The sequence below is a fragment of the Hibiscus syriacus genome, unplaced genomic scaffold, assembly GCF_006381635.1.
Source record: "Hibiscus syriacus cultivar Baekdansim isolate YM2019G1 unplaced genomic scaffold, ASM638163v2 tig00110387_pilon, whole genome shotgun sequence".
Classification (NCBI taxonomy): Eukaryota; Viridiplantae; Streptophyta; class Magnoliopsida; order Malvales; family Malvaceae; genus Hibiscus; species Hibiscus syriacus.
This window is the reverse complement of record NW_024062717.1, coordinates 1,203,563-1,205,006: the sequence shown is the minus strand read 5'-3', so window position 1 is coordinate 1,205,006 and position 1,444 is coordinate 1,203,563. Positions and strand designations below refer to the sequence as shown.

Sequence of the window (1,444 nt, the reverse complement as noted above, 5' to 3'; positions counted from 1 at the left end):
ATACAATATATATATCCATTGAGTGTTATTACAAGTGGTTAAAATTAAAAAATTTGAGCTTGTAAAGTCAAATTCAAATCCGACTAAAGTCACTCTTAGTGGATAATCTTTAAATTTTTATATACAAACAAAGCGTGGGAAAAAAGATAAATGCAAGTTTTTATGAATATATATATATATATATATATATATATATATAATGCAAGTTAACTTGTAATTGATTACTAAACAAGAAACTTGTTTAAGTTTGAACACATGGTACAGTTGACCGAGGAGAGTAAAAGATAAAAAGAAGCTAAGCTAATTTACCTATAGCTGTTTATGAAACCTTCAGGAGCTAGTATCGGTAAGTTCAACATGGTTTCCGGCGGTGGAGCTCGTTCCGATGAGCCAGCACTTGCCTGGCTACACCCAACAATCTGTTCGCATGTCTCGATGAGGCAGTGCCTGCATTTAGGGCAGGATGAATGAGACCTCAGGCACTTGTCGATATATCCAACATGGAACCCATCGTTGCACTTGGGTAGAAGCCGCACGCGGTCACCGGGTGTGAAATCCGAAAGGCATATCACACACTCAGAGTCCAAACCAGGCAGTTTTAACTCGGTCGAGTAGCTCACTTTTGGAAAGGTCTTCAATGCTTTTCGCTTGACCCCTGTGTTTGCTAACCGGGGTTCCGAGGCCAATAAACTCAGAAACCTCAATGCGAACCTGATGATGGAAATGAGTCCAAGTGAGCAAATTACGGCACAGACGAGGATCGACAGAACCGTGATGACGATGTTTCCGATTCCATTGAAGCTGTTGTTATCGGCAGTGGTGTCTGAAGAATTGTGGGGGTTTTCAGGGCTTGGTTGTGTTTGAACATATGGTGTATACAGAAGAAATCTTCTGAGTAGTGGAATTCTCCTAAAATCTTGAACATGTTGAGTGGATGTGGCAATGGACATAGTTTTGGCAGGGTCTGGGTATTTTAGGTTGAGTTTAGATGTTTGGACAAGGGATTTATATATGAGAAAGTAGAGGCTTTTTTAATAGAAGGTAGAGTTTTGAGTTCTGAGAATTATAATTTTTTAGTTTTAAAATGAATTGTATTTGGGAGTAATCAGGGTTAATTTGGGGCATATAGTAGGAAAAGAATACCAATATTTTAGAATAAACTACACTTTTAATACCTAACTATCACTTTTATTCTATTTGGTCATCCAATTATTTTTTAAAATAAATTATAAATTTGATAATTGATCTTTCTACTTTACTCTCCCTCCATTTCATTCAATGTATTAATTTTTTTAATTTCCTCACTGAACTTAATACATTGGTTTTTTGGGTCACTTAGTCGTTTTCTTATATGATGTTACAAATGAATTGTTATATAGATGCAAAACGTCGTCGTTTGGTGATTTTTTTTAAAACGACACATTTAATATCGTAACTATTTATG

The 1,444-nt window shown here is 35.9% G+C and overlaps 1 protein-coding gene across 1 annotated transcript; it reads right to left on the bottom strand.

Moving 5' to 3' along the window:
- Window positions 1–305: 305 nt before the first annotated feature.
- LOC120122368 (RING-H2 finger protein ATL78-like) lies at window positions 306–950 on the bottom strand. Its single transcript, XM_039141497.1, has one exon. The coding sequence runs from the start codon at window positions 948–950 to the stop codon at window positions 306–308; it is 645 nt and encodes a 214-aa protein (XP_038997428.1).
- Between the last annotated feature and the right edge of the window lie 494 nt (window positions 951–1,444).